The following is a 26,304-nucleotide window of genomic DNA, read 5'->3' on the forward strand; positions in this document are numbered from 1 at the left end:
AGCCAATTGGCAAATCATCAAGAACGATTACAAGGGATCTTAAGCGAAAATCTATTGACATAGTGGTAAGATTTGACTACACCTAGCATATATACATTTAACATATTTTGCACGGGCTTCACACACTGGGAAAACTTGCCCATTTTATAAAGGCATATTTTAATAATGATCTTCAATAAAAACCGTAGTATGTTTACAACCAATCACTAGTTTGTCTTCTCTCACTCGTGTTAATAAATCGAGAAAAGGGGCAGATAACATAGCATAATAAATATTTTACAGGGTGGCCCGAGAAGTGACGTCAGCCATTCTAACAGCCGTATAATACGAAACAATTGAATTACTGCTACTTCTTTTTAATAACCGAAACGCCGGTAATCTCTAGTACATACAAAAATATATACACACTTGCAGAATTAAAACAAATTAAAATTATTTTTATTTGTCCACCTTGTGGTGTAGCTGTTAGTGTATTTGCCTACCACCTACAAGATCTGCAGTTCAATTATTAGTATTGAAGATAATTTAAATATTATTATTGCATTAGTTTTAAGCAAGCAGCTTAAAGCTGAAATGATATGCAATCTATTTTAATGAAAGTTAGCTGTTGGCGCACTCAAACTTTTCTGAAACAAATCTAATCCATTTTTGAACCCATTGGGACTACACATTGAGATCAGCTCTTGTGGGAGCTTATTCCAACCATCAACAATGCTATTTCGCAGTAAGTGTTTCCGTGGATTTAGATTGAATCTCGTATTCTCCAACCTGAGACTGTGGCCTCGAAGACAAGCATCTTGTTTTAGCTTAAACATGGGATCCAAATTTGGGCAGCTATATCTTGTATGTCTCTATCAGGTCACCCCTTTATCGCCGTTCCTGCAGCGTTGTGAGACCGAGAGTTTCCAGTCTCTTCACGTTTCGTTTTTGTGAAAATCATGATTACCAACAAGGATAATATAAACTATTTATTGAAAAAAGTCAAAGATGTGTAAATACACATCGTAGTATTCTGTAGTCCCTGGACTGGCACTGGCACCTGAAGTAAAAGACTGATCATCTTGCCATCGTTGTAACCAATAATTGAGATATGAGAGAAAAGAAAATGATGATTTACATTTTGTATATGTTTAGTTTCTCCTCTCCACTAATCTAGTTTTAAGCAGACAAGGTGTTGTAATATTTCCTCATTTGTTCGCATTTGTTTAGGATGAAACAGATGTTGCCATTAAGATGCCTAAACCGCTGACTCCCACTGCCAAGACAATTGAGACGTATGTGCACCGGTTTTTTAAATCGAAAAATATTTCGGTTAGTATATACACAGGCAGTAATATAAACTAATATGTAATCATAAAATTAAAAGTTCTAAAATATATTTTATCATTTCAGAATAAACCAGTGGCATCCACCTCATATATGGATACACAACCACCGTTGCGATACCAATCTCAGGCAAGATTGAATTATTTATATAAAAAACAATTACATACATATTTATAGTGAACAAACGGATATAGCAACAATATTTACACAGGCAGTAATATAAACTAATATGTAATCATAAAATTAAAAGTTCTAAAATATATTTTATCATTTCAGAATAAACCAGTGGCATCCACCTCATATATGGATACACAACCACCGTTGCGATACCAATCTCAGGCAAGATTGAATTATTTATATAAAAAACAATTACATACATATTTATAGTGAACAAACGGATATAGCAACAATATTTACACAGGCAGTAATATAAACTAATATGTAATCATAAAATTAAAAGTTCTAAAATATATTTTATCATTTCAGAATAAACCAGTGGCATCCACCTCATATATGGATACACAACCACCGTTGCGATACCAATCTCAGGCAAGATTGAATTATTTATATAAAAAACAATTACATACATATTTATAGTGAACAAACGGATATAGCAACAATATTTACACAGGCAGTAATATAAACTAATATGTAATCATAAAATTAAAAGTTCTAAAATATATTTTATCATTTCAGAATAAACCAGTGGCATCCACCTCATATATGGATACACAACCGCCGTTGTTGCGATACCGATCTCAGGCAAGATTGAATTATTTATATAAAAAACAATTACATACAGTCAAACTTGGTTATTTATTTTATTTGGGAAATCAACAGCTCTACATACATATTTATAGTAAACAAATGGATATAGCAACAATATTTTGTCCAAATTTTTGTAGACAAGGACTGGATTCAACTCCCTAGAGAGCCGCTTATATTAACATGTTACAACAGAGATGAAGAACATTTTAGAGAAAGTAATATAGAATTCTAGGCATCTACAGGGCTTATGACCTGTCAATTGCTGGTTTAAGTGGCCACTTTACACACTGTAACATTCACCATTCTGCCCATATTTGAACATCTATATTCCTTCAATTCTTTCATCTGTTGATGTTTGTGAAGTTAAAGAGCTGAAACCTTTATTTATGCGGGTGATATTCATCTAATTGAATTATTTCACCTACATACTAGGCAACGCCTGAAAATGATATTTTTTCTATTTCTATACTTAATGGACCAGGTGGATTTATCAACAATATTTTGAGTCTGAGTTGATTAAAAATAACAGGTCATAAGCCCTGTAGATGCCTAGAATTCTACATTACCTTCTTTAAAATGTTCTTCGTCTCTGTTGTAACATGTTAATAAAAACGGATATAGTGTATAAACTCAGAACTAATAACAGATTGCCACAAAGTATACAAAGTTAGTAAAGAAAATATATTACATAATAAATAAATACATATAAGTTTATACATATAAAAATGTTATTTTCATGTATTCGTAAATAATTTTTAATAATCAAAGATTTTAAAAATATTTTTTTAAGTAGCAGCAAGTTTTAACAGTAAGTCATTGTAAATTGGGTGGAATTTAGGACAAGAATGCTTGAAGAGAGGATAAGGAGGGAAAAGGAGATGTACATATTTATTATTATAATGTCTACTAAGTTACATAATGCATTTTTAGTGTAAATTTTAAATCTGACAGTGATGTTTGTGTAATATATATCTTTAAATTTTGTATTGTACACTGAAAAAGTCCTACGAAAAAAAGCATTTTTAACATACAATGTTTTACTTATTGGTACATGAAAGATGGAACTGAAAGAATTTGCTCTTTATAAGAATTCCTCGTTATACCTGAAAAAGGTTTTATTTAAATGCAATTACGATTGCATATTGTCATAGCTTGCCCACCACATACCGCACATCGCATCTGAGGACATAAGTCTCGTAATACTATCGTAGTAATCCATTCTCGTTAGAGCAAACCAATTACTCAAACCAGATTTGAATTTAGAAAATGACTCAAAATCCTTGGACCTACCACAGAGAAATGCCTCTTAAGCCAAAGTTGTTTGACTTTTCGGTATGTAGATAGATTGGTAAGTAGTAAAATGTTATTTACAAAATTACTTTATAAAAATCATTAGAATTGAATATGAACATTCAATTTACACCTCATGTAATATTAGAAAATTTTATCTAGAACATATTTTTTCTATTGATTTAGAATATTTTTAGGCTTTCATGTACAATGAGTTTTTAATGTTTTTTCAGTCAGTGTTTGGCAGTCTTAACACTCATTGTTGAATTTTATTTTTGGGGCATAAAGTGGTAACATGAAGTAGTTTTGAATGTATACTGTAAAACCCCTGTTATATGTTTTTCTAGAGAGCAACAAAAAAAACCGAGGAAAACACTTAAGTGAAAAAAAGAAATTACATAAAAATATTATTATTGTAATTGACTATACTATTGCAGAAAATATTGAAAACTGTCGTAATTTGGAATTAAAATATTTACTTACGATTTCATTACAAATATTTTGTATTTTTTCAATCAATACTACAGTGTATTTTTTTAAATTGAATTAAACAAAACATGATTAAATCATTTTACATGGGTACTTGACTTTAAAAACACGAAATAAAAATTTGAATTTGCATAATATGCATACAATGATTTAATCCCTAAATATTGGGAAATTTAATTTATATGGTATCACTTTTTTTAGTATGGCACCACAGAATTTCATCTGTCATTAACATCGCGGCAAAACTGTTTCACACTTGTTTGATAACTGTTTAAACAATCTTCTTTCCAAATTATGTTTATAACTTCAAAGGATGTTTCTATTGCCAAATTTTTAAACTTTCTGCAGCATAATTTATTGATGTAAAGGATTTATTCTTCCTAAACATGCGTCAACCGCATGTCACAATTTATAGTCCTTAAAATATAGCTTGATTAGAATGACAGCTGTCAAACTAATTTCATCAGTGATGGGAAATTACTGATCACCGATCAAATCGATTTTATCAGTTATTTCATGCTATCATGAAACTCCGTTTCCGAAAATTGATATAAAAAATGCAAAACAAGCCTATTATAGGGTGTTTAACACAATTATTCACCAAAAATGAGGCATTTATACTTTTTTCATGAACAACATCAAATGAATTATTTTTTTATTCGATCAATTTACATTGATCAATTTGTCCCATCTCTAACGTTTTTGCAAAATGATGTAACCTTGTAAGAACGTTGTTAATAATTAGGTATATTTTAGTTTTCTTTTAGTTTTAAAGCTGATTTTATATATCAATGTTGATTTATGTTTCAAGCATCGTATAAAAAAGAAAATTAACACGCTAGATACAAATGGTTTTTCATGTGTCAATATAAATAACTCCTTTGACGTTTTCTGACGACTGTCATTCTAATCATGTTACATTTTAAGGACTATAGTAAAATGTCAAAATTGGACACTTAAACAAAACGGTCAATTACACTGAACCTACTTTGAATTTAGTTTGAGACAACAATTTGCACATTTTTTTATTTACCTTGATTTTATTCACCATTTTGGGCAAAAGCGATGGTGCGCGGCTCGGCGTCTATTGACAGATCAAATGCGTTTTGAAAAATTTTCAACGTAAAACCTGGGTAAACATAAACTTTAATTGGGGGAATATTTTAATGAAAATGTATGGAAAAAAATGGGAACTAAACATTTCGGCGTTAAAATCGGGAAAATGTAAAATTGATGATTGTAAAAATGATGTTTTACTGTATATGCATAACATTATATTGAATTGATGACATGTATGGAAATCTTGAATGTTAAAAAAAGAAAACGAGTACTGAATGAAAATAGCGTATTATCAAGAAAATACATAGAGTTTAGAGAATTCATATCCAGAAAATAAAGAAAGTCTTTTGTTTTTTTTTAATTACAATTTTATTATTTACGTTATTAGTACTTAAAAATGCTTATATGTTTATTTTTCTAGGTTGGTGAAAAAATTGCTTCAGATAAGAAGCTGTTCCCACAACAGATCCCACGACTACGCTCGCATTCAACTAAACCATCCTCGAGTACCACAGCCATGCTCACAGTAAGGAAATATCTCAAATCAACAATAATCATTAAGATTGTGCTTTACAAAATTCATCATCATCATCATTCCCTTTACGCACCTAATGGTATCTTGATCATTTTGCTACATGAAGGTAAGAGGATCAGTCTTACGCTTTAGGTACCAGTACATGAAATATTCTAGTGTAAAAACACCCTTTTAAATAAATATTTCATGACAACCATGTCGGGAATCGAACCTGAGACCTCTTGCATGGTAGGCAAACGCGCTAACCACTACACCACGAGGCCGACAAAATTACTTCATAAAAATCATTTAATTCGAACAAAAGCAGTCTTAGAAAAATTAGAAATTAACGTATTTAAAAAATTCCTAACGCGTCTCGCAAATGTTTAATTCCAAATACACTTTTTATTTTGTTGTATGTTTTTTTTTATAATAATAAACATCGATAAACAATTCAATAATCAACAATTTTTTGAGTATGTTAATTTAATAATTATAACAAAAACAAAATAAACTTTGATAATCCTTTAAGTTTTTTTGCAACAAAACAACTTAAAAGCTAACACTCAAAATCGAAAAGTTTTTTCTTCATTATTTTATATTCATTTACTCTTTCTTCTTCCTTCTTTTCTTCTTTCCCTATATTCCCATCCCACTTCCCTTCACACCCAGTGATCTGTACGTATTGTTGTTTTATATTTTTGTTCCTATGTGAAACCCGTAATTGGTCTTGTTATTTGTTGTTATTCTGTATGTATTGTTTATGAATATAACTTAGTTTAAAAAAAATTGATATGAATATTCAGATTTACAAAAAAATACTTTTGATTCTTTTATACTAAGTTATGTATTAAATTAGTGGATAATATAGCTACATAATATCATTTATCACAAAGTTTCATCTTTTGTGTTGATATGATAGATTTATTGATTGTTATATTATTATTTATTTAACACTTTATATACATATACAATATATCACACAGAACCACAGAAAAAATATCAATCTATAATATGTACATGGGTAAGGTGAAAAGTTCTCGGCCTGACACAGAGATAGCGTTGCAATCAGCAAAAATTTATGTTGCCTGCCTGGGTGCACGTGCCATTAGTTTGTATGACAAGTTTCACAACTGTTTTTTAAGTAGTTTGATTACACAAATTTTTGCAGTGGGACATCTTGCGTGTTTTTTGTTAAAATGGATAAACTTGAATATCGTGCGCTCATAAAATTCTTCGTTTTGGATGGATTTAACCCCTAAAGAAATACATCCGAAGTTGACAAAAGTTTACGGGGACTCTGCTCCTTCCATGTCAACCGTTAAAAAGTGGGCAGCTGAATTTAAACGTGGTCGCACATCCCTCGAAGATGACCCACGTGGAGGACTGCCAAAAACCGCCACCACATCGGAAACCATCGAAATGGTGCATGATATCGTGTTGGACGATAGGCGAGAGAAAGTGAGTGAGATAGCTGAGGCTGTAGGGATATCGGAAGAAAGGGTACGAAACATCTTGCACAAAGAATTAAGGATGTGAAAGCTCTGCGCGAGATGGGTGCCGCATTTGCTGAATGCCGAACTCAAATCAAAAGCACATTCGCAAACGACTTTTGCAGCAATGTTTGGACTGATTTAATAAGGATCCAACCGATTTTGTGCGGCGATTTGTCACCATGGATGAGACATGGATCCACCACTACACCCCAAAAACGAAACAGCAGTCCAAGCAGTGGGTGGAAGCCGGTAGTTCAGCGCCAAAGAAAACGAAGTCGATCGCATCTGCCGGAAAGGTCATGGCCATCGTGTTTTGGGATGCGAAAGGGATCCTGTTAATTGATTACCTTAAAAAAGGCAGAACAATTACAGGCGAATATTACTCCAACCTTCTTGACCAGCTGGATGCCAAAATTCGCGAGAAGAGGCCTGGCTTGAAGAAAAAAAAAATCATCTTTCACCAGGACAACGCACCTGCACACAAGGGTGAATCGGCGATGGGAAAACTGCGGGATTTGGGATACGATTTGTTAGACTGTCCCCCCTATTCTCCTGATTTGGCACCTTCAGACTTCTATCTGTTCCCAAACTTGAAGAAATTTATTTCTGGGAAGCGCTTCGCGTCCAATGAAGAAGTTGAGAGGGCCGTAGATGAATATTTTCACAGCCTTCTAGACTCTCACTTCCGAGAAGGAATACTGATTTTGGAAAAACGCTGGACTGTTGAAGTCAAGGGAGATTATGTAGAAAAATAAAATATTTTTTTAACTGTAAATTGCAGTCCTTCAATGTCACGCCGAGAACTTTTCACCTTACCCTCGTATTACTTATATTATGTACTATGTAGGTTATATTTTTTTATAGCTTACCTGTAAATAAAATCACCGTTCGCACTGATAGGTACATACGCAAAGTGTCCTGCTCAAAGTTAGCAAAGGTACATACACGGTCTGGAAGTTGGTGGGAAGATGTACTGTGACATTAATTTATTTCCAAGCTAAATTTTCAATAATCAATGATAAAAGGAATCACTCATCCATCTTTCTTTCTTTCAGGAACAGGATGAAACTCATTATTCATATAAAAAAAAAACTGCATATGATTCATCAGATGACGAACCTCTGAAAAGTAGTGCCGATAGGAGCACTTTTGAGAAGGATTCAGTAGCCGATTTAAATTACAGCGCCTCGGACGAAGAACCTTTAGCAATGATGTGCACACCGCCAGTAGAATCCCTTTCTTATGAGGCTGAAGCCATTAACTTGGAGAAGCCAATGGTAGCAATGTCCTTGCATTCTGAACAACAGGTATATGACTTTAACTTAAAAGGTAAAAAGAAATTACCCGAAGTTAAAAGCACCGGACATCTATTTTATATTCCCGTGCAAGGAACACGGCATATTATAGAGGGCGTCGGGGTCAATATCTCCACATCGCCCGACACCAGTGAAAAGATAATCATGAGGGCCAAATTAGTCGAAAGCCGTATAATGGCGGCCAATACCAGCCACAGAGTGGAGGCGGTGCCCAGCACGAGCCGCGTAATTGAGATTACGGCTCGTGCCAACCAGACTCAAGATCCTATGCCCAGTACCAGCCATACTCAGGATCCAATGCCCAGTACGAGCCGGGGATTTGAGATACAAGCTGGTACGAGCCACGGCTTAGAAGCGGTGGCTAGTTCAAGCGGCGAAATTGAGATTAATGCTGGTACCAGCCACAGAACGGGGTTTGGAATAGAGGTCCAGTCTCTATACCCGTCTGATACTGAAGCGTGGGGGTGGATTAGTGGAACCAGCCAGTTGCAGCTCTCTGTCGGTAACACCACGCTTTTAAATCAACATTTAAAAGGATTGCAAGAAATTCCTAATACAATGCCTTTTGAGATTCCTACATTCAGGCCATCTGATAAAGAGTTTAAGGTAAAATTTAAATTAGTAACCAAAATTTTAATACTATGATAAAAATGTAAAACTTAACATTTTTGGGTACATATTATACCAATCATTTTCGATTTTCCTATGGAGATTTCAAGTTCACTAAATTGATTAACTGTCATCCTATTTCTTGTTTGTTATTATTATTAATTTTAAGCGAGCAGCTTAAAGCTGATATGCTTCAATCTATTTAAACGAAAGTTAGTTGTTGGTGCACTTACTTTTACTTTTCTTAAACAAATCTAGTCCATTTTTGAACCCATTGAGACTACACATTGAGATCAGCTCTTGTGGCAGCTTTATTCCAACCATCAACAACCCTATTGCTTAGGAATTGCTTCTGTGGATTTAGATTGAATCTTGTTTTCTCCAGCCTGAGACTGTGGCCTCAAAGACGAGCATCTTGTTTAAGCTCGAACATGGGATCCAAATTTGGGCAGCTATAGTGACTGTCAAGTATCTTGTATGTCTATCGGGTCACCCCTTTCTCGCCGTTCCTGCAGTGTTGTGAGACTGAGAGTACCACACATAGAAGCCGTTTTAGGCTCGGTGACAACTTTGTAGCTCGTCTTTGGACTATTTCCAACAAGTTGATATCCTTAACAAAAAAGGGATTCCATATCTGAAACCCGTATTCGAGAGTAGGTCTGATATGTGTTTTGTATATGTTTAGTAGCATATTCGGTGTTATATATGAGAAGGCTTTTTTTATAAAGCACATAATTGAATTGGATTTTTTGTTGTGTTTAATATGTGACATTCCCATTTTAAATAACCTGTTATTCCGAGGTCTTTTTGTTGTTTTACAGTTTTCAAATCTACACAATTTTTATTAATTTATTTTATTCTATTTTCTTTTATTCAGGAAACATACAGTACAGTTACATAAAGTCGAACTTTGTTATTACGAGGAAGATGGGACCACTTGAATTTGCTCGTTATAAGCGTTACTCGTTATACCAGAGAAAGGTTTTTTTTTTATACAATCGCTATTGCACATTGTCACTAAGTAAACAAGTAAATACATATGTGTACATATAATTCATGCAGAATATTTTTACAGGGGTTAGGTTTTAACTGATCTGGTCTAGAACTCATTTGATATCACCCACTTGTAATGTTTGTGGTGCATTGAAATAAGCCTAATATATTAAAAAATCTTAAAAACCCCGTAAAAACTCCTGAAACAAGCATATCATTCATAAACTACAAAAGCAGCTGTAAATTGTAACAATGTGCCGAACCGGCACTTACTATGTTCACAAAGCTTGGATTTTTAAAAAAATCATGTGTGTTCATTTTTCAATATTGTCAGCGAAAAATCCAATTAGGTGCTTAGACACTTACATAGCTATCATAAACATAATCCGATTCCAACGCCCCGGCGGTATTTATCCTTTACGTTAGCCGACCGTTACGATTTTATTACTAGATTCTTATTTCGAGAATGATGTTTTTAACTGACAAGATTTTTTGTATAATTTTTGACAATATTTTTGTTTGGTATGTCTGAGTAGTAGCTCGTTATAACAGTGAATAATTGTATGGAGAAAACCATGAATTAAAATGTCAACTGATGTTTCCTCGTTACATCTGAGATCTCGCTATTTCTGTGATCGTTATAACCGAGTTCGACTGTAGTTTTATATTTTACACAGTTAGACTTGACTCTAATGAACCAGTGAAGCTTCCATATTATATAATAATTATATGTAAGGTTATCAATGAAAGTACAAAAAAGAGAAGGAAAAAAAACATAAATTGAAGTTGTTTAAAAATTAAAATTAAAGTAAGAAAAGTAATTTAAAAGTTTGTACTTAGTATTTACAAATGAAAATAATATTAAAAAGGAAGAAAAAAAAATGGTAAAAGTAATTAAAAGGTAATAATTAAAATAATGAATGAAAAACATGCTCAGATGTAAAAAAAAAAACATTAAAAAAAAAAAGAAAAACATAAAATATACACATACATATTTTATGGGATTCAAAGAAACGATGTGAAGAATCTTTAAATGAAATATAAGACATTAAATTTAAGTCAATTTAAAAAACACCTTCAAAATTAATGACACATTATAGTAAGAGCAGCAATATATTGATTTTATATACATATACAGTATAAGTAATTAAAAGTAGTTTAAAAGTATAAAAACATGTCAATGCAGCATAGAAAAAAGAAAGAATAGAATAACAGGTATAGCAAGTAATCTTTAAAATTTGAAAAAGCAATATTAGGAAAAGATTTTAAACCAAAGGTAGTGGATAAAATTCCATTAAAGCGATTTTAGCAGTAATACAAATTTCAGTAGAGAAATTTGATTAAAAATAACAATATGAATGTATGTAATGTGAAGTGATGTAAGAGAAAAGGGGATCAACGGGAGTTTTATTCTTAAGTTTTCAGCACACTATTCTTAAATAATTGTAACCCTGTATGATAGATATCTCAAAGACATCATGGAAAAATTCAAATTCTTTAAATTTAGAGTTGCAGGGGAAAGACAAAAACATAGCTGAAATCATAAGCTCTGTAAAGTCATTTGAAGCTAAATTGGATTTGTTGATATCACATCTGCAGATCAATTCTCTCGTGCATTTCCCACACATGAAGAAAATGCTAGGTAATGATGAATTAAACGGGTCATTATTTATTAAGCATCATCATTTGATATGGTTGTGCCAGCTGAGTTTATTAAATATAGCGTCATGGTTGTTTTTGAGCTGTAGAAAGATTTGTTTCCACTATTAACTAGGTTTTTTTCAAAACATATTCGGGACTCTTATTCTTGCTGTTGTTACATTACTTGTGTGCCAGTAAGATAGGTAATCTGTGTGTGTTCTGCTTTTTAAAAATATTTATCCCAAAATTTTCCTTTCCCCGTGTATCAATTTGAAAATATCAGCACTTACCCAAGGTTTATTGCTTCTACTACCTCTTCTTGAAATGGGAGTGTTGTCGTCAAGGACCGAGTGAATGTAGTTTTTGAACAATTTCCAGTTTTCATCAATGTCAGTGTCATAAAGATGATTAGATCCTTGTGACAACAGTTTATTTATATTTTCGTAGTTGGATTTATAGTAATTTTTTCTTTCACATTTAGATACTTTATTTTCGGTACAGATGAATGCTTGTAGGGTTGTAACCATGGTTACATGATCACTTTTGCCTATGCACTGTAGGTATTCTATATTTGTAAGCAGATTTTCTTCGTTAGATAGGATTAAATCTAGTATAGACGGTGTATCGTTCGTTTGGTTTATTTATTTACCAATTGTAACGTTTTGGTTTATTTACCAATTGCTGCAAGTTGCTATTAGCGAACATATCTAGGAATAGGTTTTCTGCGATTCGCATATTACCGAGGGATTAAAGGGGCCATTTTAGGCGAGGGAAGTTAAAATCTCCAAATATATGAACAGTTGGCAATTCAGATGCATTTTTAATGTTCGTAAACAGCGTTTCCTCCCCTTTGAGGAGACTGGGTGATGGTGGTCTATATACACCTGCAATTAAGAAGTTAAGGTAGCTGAGCTGAACATCTAACCGCAAAGCTTCTGCTGGGCCTCTCTTATAACAATAAGAGAGGTTGGGTTTCACATGAACAGGTATATTGCTGTAGGTGTGTGCTATGTAGATAACAATGCCACCTCCCTTTCTGCCATGACTATCTCTGCGGAATACTGTATACCCATCTATATTGATTATCGTGTCAGGTACGTTCTGGTTAAGTCAGGATCCTTATGTGAAGTGATGTTCGTATACATGATGGGTAGGTCGATAAGAGTATTTATTTTAAGTTTTTTTGAGGTTGCACAATTCGTGGACAGTTATGGATGCACCTAATGGTTAGGTCTTCGCCATTGCAGTTTCGTTTATTCAATTCTTCTCTCAATTTTTTTAGGTACTACCGTTGGATCGGTGTCAGGTCACTATTTATAGAAATATTTGATTTAATTTAATTTTTGTTTTTTAGCACTAAGAATGCGTCCCATGTAAGAAACCCCCCTTTTAAATATTTATTTAAAAGGGTGGTTTCACACTAGAATATTTCATAGTCCATGGATCGGTACCTGAAGCCTTACCTTCACGTAACAAAATTGATCGAGACATGCTGCGATTGGTGTACCAATCCAGTGCCCTATGCACCATTAGGTGTGGAAATGAAATGATGATAATGATGAAGAATAATGCGTCTTCTTCAGACTGTAATTTTTCCAAGACGTATTACAGTAGAGTTTCCTATGTTTATTGGTCTGGGGCAGATAATTTTTATGACCTTATTCACTTCTTCCTTGTCATGGTTTATTTTGGCTTGGATTTCGGGTGATTTGGACTCCGCTGCACCAAAAATGATGTTTTTCTTTCTCTTCTGTCGCTGCTCCACTTCTGCAGTAACATCTTCAAATTGAATAGGATTTTGTTTCAGCTTTGCAACTTCATTTTGTAAGTCATGGATTTCTTGTTTTAAAATGGGTATTTATTGAATACCCTCCCGACATTCTGGGCAAAGGAACTTCAGAGTACGATTTTTCAGCAGGAAACATTTAAGTGCAGTAGTCGACAATTTGGAGCACAAATCACACAGCTCACTGCTGCAAAGATCACACTTAATTTTTGAATTGCATTTGTCAGACGTTTTTTTGCATTGAAAACAATCCATTTTACATGCAAATTTTTTCTTGTTCAACAATACACATTGTGAAAACACTTTTTAATTTTTTTTTTTTTTCTTAATCTGTCTATTATCTTTATTTTACACTTCTGTTTTCTTGGTTAATAACTATCAATAGTATTGTTACAATTTGCATTCTGAATTTGTTATGTAGGCTCTTTTTTCTTAATATAACTTACTAATGTAAAATTCGTTGAATAGAAATGTTCCTTATCATTTCATCTAATAAAGGAGTGTATTTTACAACCTTAGTTTAAAACATTCGAGTTTGTAAGTGAAAGTTCTTGATTCCTTAAGAAGTCTCATAAGAGCGTCTGAGTGCGAGAAAGACAGACTTTTTTAATAATGCGTATGCCGTGCGATGTCATACCATGAGCTTATTCCTGTGAACCAGTGCATTTTATAGAATATTTAGATTCAATTTATAATTGTGTCTCTCGGTTGCTACTAAAATTGTGGTATATTTAAAGCCTACCCTTGAAGTCATCATTTCAACATCTCCAAGGAAGACAATAGTAAGTTTATTTTGCAGGAAAGCACATTTAATATTAGAATGTTTTATCATCAAATGTCCGTCTCATGGTCTAATTGGTCTTATGGTCGACATGTTTGCCTGCCTGCCATTGTTGACATGAAATATTTATTTTAAAAAGTGCTTGGGCACTGGAATATTCACAGTCCCTGGACTGATCATCTTACCTTTATGTAACAAAAAATGGTAGAGATACGCTGCGGTTGGTGTACTAATACCGTTCTCTATGCACCATTGAGGGTGGATGTGGAAATGATCATTGAATGTGCTCTTCTATAAAATGCCTTCCTTGGAGCAGTTGAATTTGTTAGTTTCATTAGTTGACTGGTTCCCTAAATATATTGTGACCTTCTCAAAATTATTTATTGTTATTGTATTAAATTATTAATTATATTGTAATAATATTATTCAAATATGATTTCATCTTCATTATTAATAAATAAGTTTTTTTTTAACTATCAGAACTCGTTGAAGTATATCAGAGAGATATTTCCGAATGCTGTGGGCTTCGGAGTTTGTCGGATTCTGCCTCCGGCTACTTTTAAAGGAGAATGCACACTATCGGATACATTGCGGTTCACACCACTGGTGCAATATGTGAACCGCCTCTTTAAAAGGTGGGGTCCTTCCTCACGCTTTACGACTGCCATCAGGAGTCTATTACCTACTGTGGATCCTAAAACACCAAAACTAGTGCCGAAGGTACTTGAGTAACTATTAACTGACTACTATTTTGTAAGATATTTATAATTTTACAGAGACGAGACATACCTCTGGAACATAGTCGCACAACGGTTCTCCAATGTTATTAACAATGTATAAATATATATCCCAAAATACATGAATATTATTATTCTTTTATATTGATCAATTTCCTCTAAAATGAAATCCAGTTATTGTATTAAAATTACTATGATAATTGAAGACGTGAATGGATGAAGGTGTTGCACAAATTTTTAAAAATGTGTTTTTTTTACATTAATGAAAATTTTATGTACAGAGCCCTTCCACATAAAGCCAACTACACCCATCAAAAAGTAACAAAAAAATGAGTTTGAGAGCAAATGATATTGTTATTTTATCAATAATTGTACAGGTGTTTAATACTTGAACCCCAGATATCTCTGCTTTTTGTTTTTGTTACATAACACCTTTATCAACTCATGTCTTCAATTCTATAAAAATCTGTACTTCCAAAACTTTTTCCCAGAAAAAATATTACTTAGTCTAGATTCTCGAAGACATGCAGCAAATACTTTGCTTTCTTTGCTGCTTTTTAACATAATGGTGAACCAGAGAGCACCAAAAGTAAACCAAATTACTAAATAAACTGATTTCATAGTTTTTTTTGTAGATTTTTAACCCTATCTAGATTGTCAGATTTTGGATTTTAGGATTTGCCGGCCATTTGAGCAGAGATTAAGAAATTATGGGGGAAAGGAATACGTCTTGTAATTTACAGGGCTTATAATCTGTGATTGTCTGGTTTGGATGATCACTTTACACTGTGTAACATCCACACTTTAAACCGGCTGTTCTTAAAAGTTGTTTTTACTCGCTGCCATTGATATTATTATCTTCCTTAATAATTCCTTTGTCTCTGTTGAGATAGATATCTGTATCTACTTTATACTGGATATAATAGTTAAATGCAAAACCAATACCCGAATTTCAAAAATAAGTCAATATTGAGTTAAATAAATGTCAGACATAAATATTGTAGGTACGTACAGTTGGTAACCATAGCCAAATTTTATTGTTAATAACCATCAAATATGCTTAATTTTACTGTCTTTCGCTCAGCTCAGGCTCTACCGATCAACAACACTTAATTATGAATTATTTTAGCTCAATGGTATAGAAGTTGACCTTAGGAAATTACTTTCCACCGTTGATACTATGGGTGGATTGGAAGAGATCACCAGCCAGAGGATGTGGATAAAAGTTGCTAAGAAAATGGGAATTGTAACAAATTCACCCCAAATACCGATGAAACTTCAAAAGATATATTGGAAGTATATACTTCCATACCGCGCATTGGGAAATGGTAGGTTTGCCTTTTCCAAAATGAAATTGCTACAGGTCTTATATCAAATGTACAGCCTTCAAAATGTGTAATGTTCTTTTAAATGCAGATGAGAGGGAAGTGCTGTTGTCAAATATGGACAAAAAATGGGAGCTAAAGACAAAATACCCGGATCTGGACTCGGATCAGTCCTTGGATGATCTGACGGATGATATGGATGATTGCATCATAATAGGCAAATCCATAACACTCGGTGCCTTTCACAGATTGGCAGAATATGTAAATGGCATGTTTTGTGCCGAAGGATATGAAGTTCAAGAGGTAATTCTTATTCTATATTAGGGGATGCTAAATTATGTAATTTTATCAAATGGCGCAGTAAAATACCCATAATTTTCATAAATGACAGTAATGGACAAGAGGAACATGGACCCTTTTTATTTTATTTTTTTAAACTTAGTTTATCTAACCTAAACGCACAGTTCTAGCTTTATTCGAACAAGTATGTTAGTTGATTTGTAGAAACATTAAGATGTCATTTTTATAAATTGCTAACTAAAACACATCACAGTAAAACCTCATTTTTACGTTTTCCCGCTTTTTACACTGAAATGTTCAGGACCCATTTGTCTTCATACATTCTCATACAATTATTCTCCCCTATCAACATTTTTTACATTTTTCGTTACCCCAGTTTTACGCTTAAAAATTTGTGGAATCCATTTGAAGTGTCAAAAAAACTAAAATTATGTCATAATAATGATGCTACGGCCCGCGCGCCTATGCATGTGCCACGCAAATGAAGAAAGCTTTTTGTTAGTCTTAGTTTTCATTTGAACAAAAACGTCATATTGAAAAAAGTTGTTAAAAAAACTGATATAAGGTGCCATTTTTTTCAAGGTTTCGGTGACCGTTTTATTATTTGTAGTTCGTGTTTTTGTTTTACAAAACATTAAACCAGCATAATGGCTGAATGAAATAATGATGATTGCAAATATCGTGATTATAAGTTCCCGAGTGTGTTCAATATTCATATTGTATATAATTTCTTATTTAAATTTTTAATTAAATAGGAAATGGATGGATGATGAATAATGATAATAACATGTTTCTAAAGACGAATTCTCTTGATTGAAAGTTTTTTTTTTAAGTTAAAAAAGCTTTTGGAAAAATCAATATTTTTATGTCACAATATACAGTTTTTTCAAAAATATAAATTCTTTATGTAGTGGAAGATTTTCAGGTATTTATTTAACGATTTATGTCTACAATCACAACAATGGAGACACTTTCCATAACTGTCCAGACTTAGTAAATGATAAGATAAGAAAACCAGCTGTGTCAAGAAATGACTAGTAGCTTCACATCTCCTAGAGAGCCTGAAAGCATTCCATACTAATCCTAAACCACTTTTAATAAAGGAAGATTTGTAAAATATTTTTGATCCATGTTTTTCAAATTTACTTTTGTATAGCCTACACTGCCATATTTTACCATTATTTTGTATTTGAAATAAGTTGCTAGCAACATGCAATTAAAATAGAATTTATGAATATGTTTTATTTTATATTACATAGGTGGAAAGAGCATATTGGCAATACGTGACTAAAGGCGACAGCCATGTTTGTGTCTATAATGGATCTGTGGAGTGTTCGAGCCCAGGGTGTGGCTTCCCCAGTAAAACACATAAAGGGGATGCCTCCCACCACTCCTGGAATCTGAAGGTAAAACTAGACTGTTTTAATTCATCGTATTTGTGCCGCAGCATTTGCTGTTTAGAGTAAGCGCCACGAAATAAGTCCCGCAGACCCGCAGCGCAGCGATTGCCAGATGAACTGTTGCCAAATTAGAGATTTTATTTTCCCACATAAATAAATTAACGTTATTTACAAATGAGGAACTTAAGCCCTACAGAAAATCGGATACATACCTATACTTTCATTTCTTGCGCGCGGTAAAAATTGGGCAGCAAAGTTTCCCGAAAATGTACAAAAAAACAATTTTTTTTAAATAAAAACTGACTACTTTGAATGACGTCACTGGTTCATATGAATCTACCAATGATAAGAGAGTTATGGAAGATATCCGGTTTGCTTGCTGTGAATGGACCAATGGGCTGACCTGATTGAGAATAAGTGGAAGAGAACCTCTGATGTCACACGTGGAGTTATTTAAAAAATATGAAACTCAAAAAAATTGTAGCGCTGGTAATACGAAATAAAAATTTTAAAAAATTTATTGGATTAGTTTGATTGTCTATCAACAAATAAATATAAAAAAACACTGAACTTCCTCAGTGTACGAAAGTTCAAAATAAATACATATAAAACACATAAGAAATATTATCTGTTAAAAAAATAAAAAATTGATACCAGTCTTAAAGGTATTGTTAAAGTTATGTAAGTGGGAAGGGAACAGGAAAATTAAACAAAAACCTTAATCAATAAAGTGAATAAATGAATTTTTACGGCATAAATGATATTTAACGGCGCGAGAATGCGATCACTGCTGGAATAGAGTGGGGACTCGACACCTACGTGCCGATCCATTACCAGCACTACGAGTAAAGTCCAGAAAAAAATTAATCCTCCCAACCAATGAGGCTGCTGGCTGCGGCTATGACTGCATAATGAGGCTGCTGGTCTCAAAAATAACTATGATCACAGTGGATTAGAGTTACACAGGACATATTACAGTCACTATCACTTTCTGAACCCGATGTTAAGGAATCTGTATCGCTATCACTCGCTGTCGATATAGTGAAATTGACAATTTCAATATCTAGCAGTGCATCGTTTTTAAAGTATTTATCTTCTACATTTTCCACGTGTGCGAATCCAAATAGAACGCTAATGTATAAAAAATAATTAGAAAATACTGGAATTTCTCATTACAGAAGGTAGTAGAAGGTAGTTCGAGTGCAAGTAGCGATACATAGTATGACGGTGTCAGAGACTAATTCACAAACAGTGCGACGATAACAGGACACATCTACGTGGCAAATCTTGTATAGATAGACTACACGATGTGGACGTATCCCCTCGCATCGCAATTTGTTGCGATGACAATATAGAGAGATAAATTTACAAGAACACAATTTTGCTTCGGCAACAGTTTTGCACAGCGAAGAAGGGAGTGAATTGGTAGGTTTTACTCATTATATGGACCTCCGGGACATACAGAGAGATGATACCTTGATCGGGCTGCTGGAAGCGGTGATTACTAGAGGTGGCTCTGCCACAGTGTATACCATTCAGCTCTCAACCTATGGAGTTACTTGCAGGATTGCAATATTCATGGGGCGCGGCGTCACTACACGGAATGGCTCGTGTGACCGGAAGATGCATAGGGCACCTGCACTAGGCACACTTATCATTAACCACTCAACCTATTGTACTTGACGCATACCATGACCGTTGGGGCACCCTGTATTCCGTATCGACTCTTTTGTAAGTAGGTTTGGGCGTCTAGTTCACTTCCAATTGCGGATGGCTTGCGGTCGGTTGCGAGTAGCATTGACATTTGCACGGACGGGGAGCTCGCGGCATCAGACGTTACGTCGCCCCACACCGGCACGCCTTCTGTCTCCTAAACCTGGCCCCGCACGGGCAGTGAGTAATAAATCTCCGTAATTATTTTAGTTTTTCTTTCATTTCTCTTATTTACAAGGCTGGTGGGGATATCGGCTAGGCATAACGCAATGTGTCACATTACACAGTATAGTTTTGTATAAAAATAAACACAGATAAATAATTTAATAATTAATAATTTTTTGAGTATGTTTGAATTGAATAATTCTACAATAATTTAAAACTTACCTAAGTATAATATAGTACTTATCGAGTTATGACATAGTCACAAATAAAAACATTTAAATGCCCTCGTGTAAAGTTGACAAAAATCACATGCACTTATTGTTCTATGATCATGACGATATTAGAAAAACTTTTATTTTTAATAGAAAACTACACACGATGCATGATGCAAAATAACAGTCACCGGTCACCGGTCACCAGTCACCAGACAACTGAGCTTTAATATGATTGGCAAATCCACATCGGAAGACCACACAAAAAGAAAGCACTAATGATAATGTCACGTTTAAAGATTTTATTTTTAAAATTCTGAACTCATTTTTTCCTTGGTTTTTTCTCATCATACCCGTCTGTTAAAATAAATAGCATTGTTGACTGTTTGGAATCACTTCATTTTCTTATTGCATTCATGGTCTCAACGCTGCACCGAAAGATGACTAAGTGAGTGTTTGTTTCTCAGGTGCTGGCTAACAACCCGGCGTCAGTACTTCGAGCCTTGGGACCGATGTGTGTGACAGATCCAGCGCTGCACTTCGGTATGCGCTTCTCTTCATCCTGCTGGTCCCAAGATCCCCACGGTCTGCCTTGGATAGAGTACTTGCACAAGGGAGCTCCCAAGATATGGTTAGTACGACCCCTGTCTGAATTTTACGCTACTGCAATATGTGTTCACAGTGGCTTAGTAAGGGAAACAGAAGTATTTATGGTTTAGTTAAGTATTTTTTTCTTTCATAGTGTCCTTTATGACTAGGAAAATAATGTTTTTAAGATTTGAGGCATCAATTTAATTTTAAATTTACTTCTGTTACGCTGGATCCAGTAATACAAATTCATAAAGGTGCCCCCATGAACACACTCGATATTTGTCGCTGAAATATTACAATTGTCAAATGTCGAGCATGGTGCTGGCCGTGACTTTTTTCGGCAACAAATGATGATCGATATGTCACAACAAAATCCTCGATATTAATGTATTAATCTCCCTTGTCGAGCTAAGAAATCATTGAATTGAGTATGCACTTATGGTTACTTGTTAGTTGTCATTTTATTGTAATTGAAAGTCTCTTATGTTATTTTGCACACTGTACAAATCTGCCACAAGCCAAAATATCAGAGTTTTACCTACCATTAAAACTCTTTGTTTCTATTATGAGAGAGAAGCGTTCATTTTCAATCCCGTTGCCTGTGGTTTTTTATCATCTATTCCTGGGTCAATGTCTTAATCTATGGTCGGTCTGTCCGTTTCTGCCAATTTGATCCCGGTCATTCACGGATTTTGTTTTTTCATAAAGTTCATAATGCACCAGGTTGGTCTTACCTGGACTCCAGAAATCAATAGAAACGTAATAAGAGATTTAATGTTAGGTAAAACCCCAATATTATGTGTTCTGCATTGATTTCTGGAGTCCATATTATGAGAGATCTGTCTGTTATCCGGTCTGTCTGTTATCTCCTGTTGACCGGGTGACACCTTTATTTGATATTAACTGCTTAAAACAGGCTTCCTAGAGAGGAATCTTTCCAGACTATGTGATTTAGCAACTCGACAACAACTAGGGGTAGGCAGAGAGGATAGAACGCCATAACATTCTATCTTGGCATACAGACCTCGCTTCGCATGCACGCACGCCGATTATTCCTACCTTTGACATGTCCATCTTCAAGTATTTGATGGACTTGATCGTGCCATGTCTTTCTCGGTCTTCCTCGTTTTCTGCATCCATCAACATTTGCATCGTAGATCCTTTTAGCCGTTCTTTCGCTGTCCATTCGCTCTACATGTCCAAACCAACGCAGCACCCCTTTCTTGATTCTGTCAATAATGCATGTCTCAGCCTTACACACTTCACGGATCTCGACATTTGTGCACCTATCATACATCGTTTCACCAGATATTCGCCTGAGGGATCGCATTTCGACAGCATTCAACCTACTTTCTTCATTATTTTTCCAATTCCATACTTCGCTCCCATACATTAGAGTTGGAACTAGAACTCCGTTGTGAACTGCTAGTTTAGCCTCCTGCGATAAACATTTGTTTGCCAAAGTAGATTTTAGTCCACCGTTCACCCTGTTCCCGGCACTCGCCCTCCTTTCAATATCTTTCTCGGCCTTTCCGTCCCTAGTAAACATACTTACCAGGTACACAATTTCTTCTACCTGATTCAGAATATCTCCGTTCACGCTGATCTCACATTTAGTTATATTTTCATCCCTTTCAAAAACCATCACTTTGGATTTATCAACATTCATAAGCAAATCGCTTTTCTTGCATACATCGTAGACTTTTGTTACCAAGAATTGAAGGTCTTCTTTGCTGCTAGCAAGAAGCACGGCATCATCCGCATTAGCAACTCTCTTTGATAATATTTTCCGAAGGTATTTTCAGTTTTCCAATTTCCTCTCATGTTGGAGCACAACTCCCCCTCCATTTGCTGTATTTAGCCGCTCTTTCATTATGTTTGATTTAAACGATTCAGTTGATTCAGTCATAATACACATCAACAGTAAAGTAAAGTTTCCCCCGGGTTTAACTACTCGTACGTAGTGAATTATGCGTTTGAGAAAAGGTTCTGCGGAAACCTTAATCTTGAGTGCTGTACAAGTGTTAACCTGTACCATTTATTATTTTTATTAAATTGAAAACATATTATACATAATTTTATATAATATTTCTCTAATAAGACTGCGTGGTACCTATAAACCATTTGTTTTCATGTGGTCCTGTACTGTTGACCAGACTTGATTTCTTGTGTCATCCACTTTATCATCCAGCTTGACGGGTCTACCTACCAGATCAAGGTTCATCTTCCAGACACATTGCTGACAAGTGTGGACACTTACCTTGTCTCCATAAATGTTTTTTTTGCTGCAATAAAAGCAGATTTTTTTTATGAAATTCGTAAAGCACTAAACAGCGTAAAAAATATTTAAATGGAAAATATTCCGCCATTTTTTAAGTAAGGGTAAAAAATATGAACAGTAACGTTCCCAACACTGCTGTAAAGATAATCACAATGGGCGTGTGTACGACGAACAAGTTTCAACTGGCTCGTCCTGCATTCATTACAAAAAATTAAAAACTTTCCAGTACCCCCAATATCTTATCTTTTGCTTAAAGTAATGCGACATTACAGCACCGTTTGCAGAGGTATTTTTTTACAACAGTCGTTAAGAGTTGTAAAGAACTTTTGTGGTGTATCTCGATTTAATGCAGATTTTCAATTTTTCATTTGAGTTATCAAGCTCTTAAGTGTTTTTTGTTTTTATTATCAGGTATAGCGTCACAGAGCTTTTTAACAAGCAAATGCGTAGTGCGTTTGAGGACATCGCTCCGGAGTTTTACCGGAAACACGACAAAGAACTCTGGCTACTGGCAGATAAGGTGATGATTCCGCCGAGTGAGCTCATGGCCCATGGTGTTCCCGTGTGCCGCACAGTCCAGAACCCCGGCGAGTATGTGGTAGTGTATCCAGGCGCCTATACCAGCAGCATCTGTACCGGATACAGCGTGTCGGAGAGCGTATTCTTTGCGCCAAATTCGTGGCTCCAAATCGCACCCTCCAGATTCAAAGTAATTTCTTAACTATTTTATTCATGATGTGGAAAATTTGTCTACAATAAATATTTGTAGATTTGAAATTCAAGACAGTAAATTTTAAAAAATCTAATTTAATTACCAATCACAAAATTGCAAAAAAAAAAAATACATAACAATGTTTTGAGCATGTTCAAACATATTGTGGAAATGTAGATGTTTAAACACAGTCAGAATGGTGAATGTTAAACAGTGTGCAAAGTGAATTCTTAAAACCCAATGACAGGTCACAAGCCCTGTAAATGCCTATACTTCTCAGGAATGTTTTCCTCTCTGTTGCAATAAATTTCCAATATTTTATCTACATTTCCTGAAAATCTGCTAAAATACAGCCATTTTTCTAATGGTTAAAAATCAGTTTTAGACAAAATATTATATTCTACATTGTGTTTCCTTTTCCTGACTTGACCCATAATATGATTCTCGCTGTTTCCTTCATCAGATAAATTACATACATATATTATTTATGTTCTTGACATATGTTTTTTTTTTTTTTTTTTTACTTTGTTTCAGACAATGCTGGCATGCTGTGAACCCGCTATGTTTAGTTTTGATAAACTTATAATATCAGTCAGTACAAACTCTCGTGCCGTTGCCTTAATGAAACTGGTTCAACCGATTTTAGAAAAAATCGTTCAAGAAGAAACAAGTCGCGCCTATTTCTTCAAGAAAATAGGACTGAAAGTAAACAATTTTTATATGATTTATTGTTTTAGCATTTACTTTGTGGAAAAACATTTTGAATTTATTTAAAATAAAACACTTTGTAAATTGACCACACAAGAGTTTAATACATTCAAACACGACTAGTTTCGGGTAATCAGTATTACCCATCCTCAGACATAAACAACAGTTTATATTTACATCTGAGGATGGGTCATACTGATTACCCAAAACTAGTCGTGTTTTAATGTATTAAACTCTTGTGTGGTCAATTTACAATGAGTTTTATTTCAAATAAATAAACTATTTTTATTCATAATAATCATATATAGATAATAATCGTTTATCTAAATCATGGTATGATCAATATAATTGATGGATTATGCTATCATACTATGAGTTGCACCAAAGCATGTGTTAAATGACGAGGTTGATATGACAACCAATGTACAGTACAGTGTGTTAGAATGTTTAATAAGCTTACGTTAATGTGATGGTGCCCTCGGTGAACCGAGTAAACATACAATTTTGCTAACATAAGAATGGTTTATTGTTTTCATTTTATACTGTTTATTTAAATTAAAGACTTGAATAGACTTTAGTATTGATTTCTATATATGCATATAAAGCACCAAAATTATTCACGATGGTGGTCATCGTCATTATTTATTAATTATCTTTTTTTTCTTGGAATTTTAGTCTGAGAGATTTTAAATATTGGTAATACCTAATTTAAATTCTAAGTTAATGTACATATTAAATTTATAGATCGAAAAGGCAAAGAAGAGAATCACGAAGAAAGCGATCCGGTGTCCACAGTCTGAAAAGGAATGTGAAATATGTCGGAAACATCTATTTTTGTCAATGGTATGAATAAACTTTATGTATTTTAACAATTTATGGGTTCAAATCATAAAACTTCTTTAGAAAAATAAAGTACAGTAAAATCTCATTTTTATGTTCTTCGATTTTACGTTTTCCCGATTTTTACGCCGAAATGTTTAGGTCCCATTTTTCTTCCACACATTTTCATTCAAATATTCCCCCAATTAGCGTTTTTAATAACCCCGGTTTTACGTTTCAAAAATTTCACGCTGCCGCATTTGCCCAAAATGGAGAATAAAATCAAGGTAAATAAAAAAATGTGTAAATTGTCTTAAACTAAATTCAAAGTAGGTTCAGTGTAATTGACCATTCTGTTTAAGTGTCTAATTTTGACATTTTACTAAATTGTGACATGCGTTTGACCCATGTTTAGGAAGAATAAAGTCTTTACAATCAATAAATTATGATGCAGTAAGTTTAAAAATTCCGAAAAAGTAATATTATTTGAAGTGATAAACATAATTTGGAAAAAAGATTGTTTAAACAGTTGTCATAAAAGTGCGAAACAGTTTTGCCGCAAAAAATGACAAATGAAATTCTGTGGTGCCATACTAAAAAAAGTGATACCATATAAATTAAATTTCCCAATATTTAGGGAAAAAATCATTGTATGCATATTATGCAAATTCAAATTTTTATTTTCGTGTTTTTAAAGTTAAGTACCTGTGTAAAATTATTTAAACATGTTTTGTTTAATTCAATTAAATAAAACACATTGTAGTATTGATTCAAAAAATTCAAAATATTTTTAATTAAATCATAGGTAAAAATGAATAATTCCCAATTATGACCGTTTTACAATTTTTCTGCAGTTTTCCATTTCCTCACTTTAACGTTTTCCTCAGTTTTAACACTTTTCTTCGCTGCATCCTTGAAAAACGTAAAACAGGGGTTTTACTGTATATTTAAAAATCCTTTATTGCTATGTAAAAATATCTTTATTGAAAAATAACTTGCTTTTGCATAATTTTACCACACTCAATAATACAAGGATTGGCTGTATGGAGTAAAAGGTTATGGTTTTACAGGTTACAAACATAGAAGACCAAGTCTTCTATTGCCCCCTCCATGCCTATCAACTCCTGTCACCCGAAAAAAGCAGGAATAGCCATCCTAAATTGCAAAAAGACCCTGGAAACCTAACGGCCTACAAATACATAGTGTACTATTCTATTGATGAGTTAAATAAATTGTATAGTATAGTCGTAGGTAAAATGTCCAGAAAATAAAA

At 33.9% G+C, this 26,304-nt stretch overlaps 1 protein-coding gene across 1 annotated transcript; it reads left to right on the top strand.

The window, feature by feature from the left end:
* Positions 1 to 6: 6 nt before the first annotated feature.
* LOC148276250 (jumonji, AT rich interactive domain protein 2-like) lies at positions 7 to 26,304 on the top strand. The gene is made up of 17 exons (XM_088234523.1): positions 7 to 65; positions 1,210 to 1,311; positions 1,393 to 1,455; positions 1,603 to 1,665; positions 1,813 to 1,875; positions 2,023 to 2,088; positions 5,354 to 5,458; positions 7,998 to 8,864; positions 14,549 to 14,788; positions 15,935 to 16,133; positions 16,222 to 16,433; positions 17,690 to 17,836; positions 20,388 to 20,551; positions 23,204 to 23,501; positions 24,039 to 24,209; positions 24,957 to 25,055; positions 26,102 to 26,304. The coding sequence occupies exons 2-17, from the start codon at positions 1,234 to 1,236 to the stop codon at positions 26,300 to 26,302; spliced, it is 3,036 nt and encodes a 1,011-aa protein (XP_088090649.1). The 5' UTR covers positions 7 to 65; positions 1,210 to 1,233; the 3' UTR covers positions 26,303 to 26,304.

This window comes from Micrasema longulum, unplaced genomic scaffold (genome assembly GCF_059751315.1).
Source record: "Micrasema longulum isolate JH-2025_06_02 unplaced genomic scaffold, ASM5975131v1 h1tg001253l, whole genome shotgun sequence".
NCBI classification, from domain to species: Eukaryota; Metazoa; Arthropoda; class Insecta; order Trichoptera; family Brachycentridae; genus Micrasema; species Micrasema longulum.

Coding starts and splice junctions, on each gene's coding strand:
- LOC148276250 (XM_088234523.1), top strand. CDS start 1,234: ATGCCTAAACCGCTGACTCCCACTGCCAAGACAATTGAGACGTATGTG. Junction 2,089..5,353: donor TGTTGCGATACCGATCTCAG/GCAAGATTGAAT, acceptor TTATTTTTCTAG/GTTGGTGAAAAAATTGCTTC. Junction 16,434..17,689: donor AAGGATATGAAGTTCAAGAG/GTAATTCTTATT, acceptor TATATTACATAG/GTGGAAAGAGCATATTGGCA.